A 1628-nucleotide genomic window follows, 5' to 3' on the forward strand; every position below is an offset into this window, starting at 1 on the left:
ACTAGCTGTTTAAGGGCTTCCAACCTCCAACCTCTACTCTCTGTTGGGTTTGATAATTCACTGCAATGACCATAAAAAAATCCACAGACAAAACCCACACTTACAGTGTCTATCAGGGAAGTAACTGGTTACAATTCAGGATCTGAAATGCTGAGGGTAAAGTTCTTCAGTCAGGGCAGCCTCTTGTCAGCCAGTGCCATAAGCACCCCTATCGTTACCTCTGGTCAGGCATCTCAGCCCCATGGTTCCTTAGCTTCTGCCCTACTCAGGCAAGTGTTAAAAAACTCCTTTAGCTTTGCCAATAAATGACCAAAAGATACTCAACTCTGCTAAAAAGTCTCAGGCCTAAATTTAACTGTCGGTTGGCAATACTAGTTGCCCAGGATGTTCTCCACTCCTCTAACAAGTCTCTTACTCAAAGACACTTAACTTTCTTGCTCTGTGGGTCAGAAAGCCCACTGCTCTGTCTGATGCTGGTCTTTGGATTCTAATTCTCTGCCCCTCCTTCCTTTTTTGGGTTTTTCCTTTCTTGTATTTTGCTTTTGAAATATATATATATATGACATGTCCTTGGTACTTGCAAATTCTTGCCATCTGTGGTGTCACAGCTCTCTATCCTGGATCAAGAAAGTTCAGCACAGGGATCACCACTCCTGGCTCCTTTTTCTTTCTTGATGGTAATAGGACCCTACTTTTGCCTCTGCTGTGGCTCATTTTAAATCAAATAGGATGGCAAACCTGACCAATTCCCTTATTTTGGATCCATATACCTCTTTTGCATAGTCTTATCCAACAAGGATACCATGCCCCTTATTTACATTATTAGCAATTTAGCATCTCATTTTGCATAGTTCTACCCAGACATTTGGTGGGAGTTATAAAGATGATGGGTAGAAGGGCCATAGCAAGTAATTCACCACACTACATATAGCCATGTTTATCAGCATGTTAATTTTGAAAACCTAGACAAGTAACATTTCTGCTGTTTCAGACTTCTTATTTACAGAATTTGATAATTAAAAACAACAACAACCACCAAAAAACGACATGTCCTTTTGAATAAAATGTTTCGAAGGAAACACATTACAGTATGCACCCCCCTCCGCCCCAATTCGCAATAAAAGGCAATGTCATTTTGCTTCCCAGTGTCTTGGCTTGACAAAGTTTACCTTCTCTTGGTGCTGCTGCTCCACTCGGACCAGCTCAGCCTGTAACTCTGTCTCCATCTCAGCCAGGTGATTTCGTTCCTCAAATAGCATCTTCTGCAGGTCAGCACAGCTGGCCTTGCTCTGTTTTAGGTTGCTTTCAAGTTTGCTGACCTGTATTTTGGAGGAGACCAGCTGGAAGGGAAAATAGAAGCTCAATTTATTTGGAATATGACCACCGTTCTCCCATTCATTAGGTAAGAAAATGTCAGCTTTCTTGAAATGTACTGAGAAACGTTCCTCCATGTTCAGGCCCATTCTTATATTTTCATGTAATATTGATCCTAACTTTACATAGTAGTAAATCATTGCACTACTGCCGGCAAAGCGCTCACATTTTTGCTCGTTGAGCTGCTAACCACAAGGTTAGCAGCTGTACCTCAGAAGAAAGATGAACCTTTCTATTCCTGTAAAGCAGTGGTT

General features: G+C 41.6%; 1 protein-coding gene across 1 annotated transcript in view; it reads right to left on the minus strand.

Moving 5' to 3' along the window:
* Positions 1-1628, minus strand: part of KIF4A (kinesin family member 4A) — a 187159-nt gene that overhangs the window by 17616 nt on the left and 167915 nt on the right. The window contains exon 25 of the mRNA XM_045296988.1: positions 1170-1464. Within this exon, the coding sequence (XP_045152923.1) occupies positions 1170-1464 (295 nt within the window). The remainder of the gene's footprint in view (positions 1-1169; positions 1465-1628) is intronic.

The sequence above is a fragment of the Echinops telfairi genome, unplaced genomic scaffold, assembly GCF_000313985.2.
Source record: "Echinops telfairi isolate 266 unplaced genomic scaffold, ASM31398v2 ScPeMD7_7415;HRSCAF=8453, whole genome shotgun sequence".
Classification (NCBI taxonomy): Eukaryota; Metazoa; Chordata; class Mammalia; order Afrosoricida; family Tenrecidae; genus Echinops; species Echinops telfairi.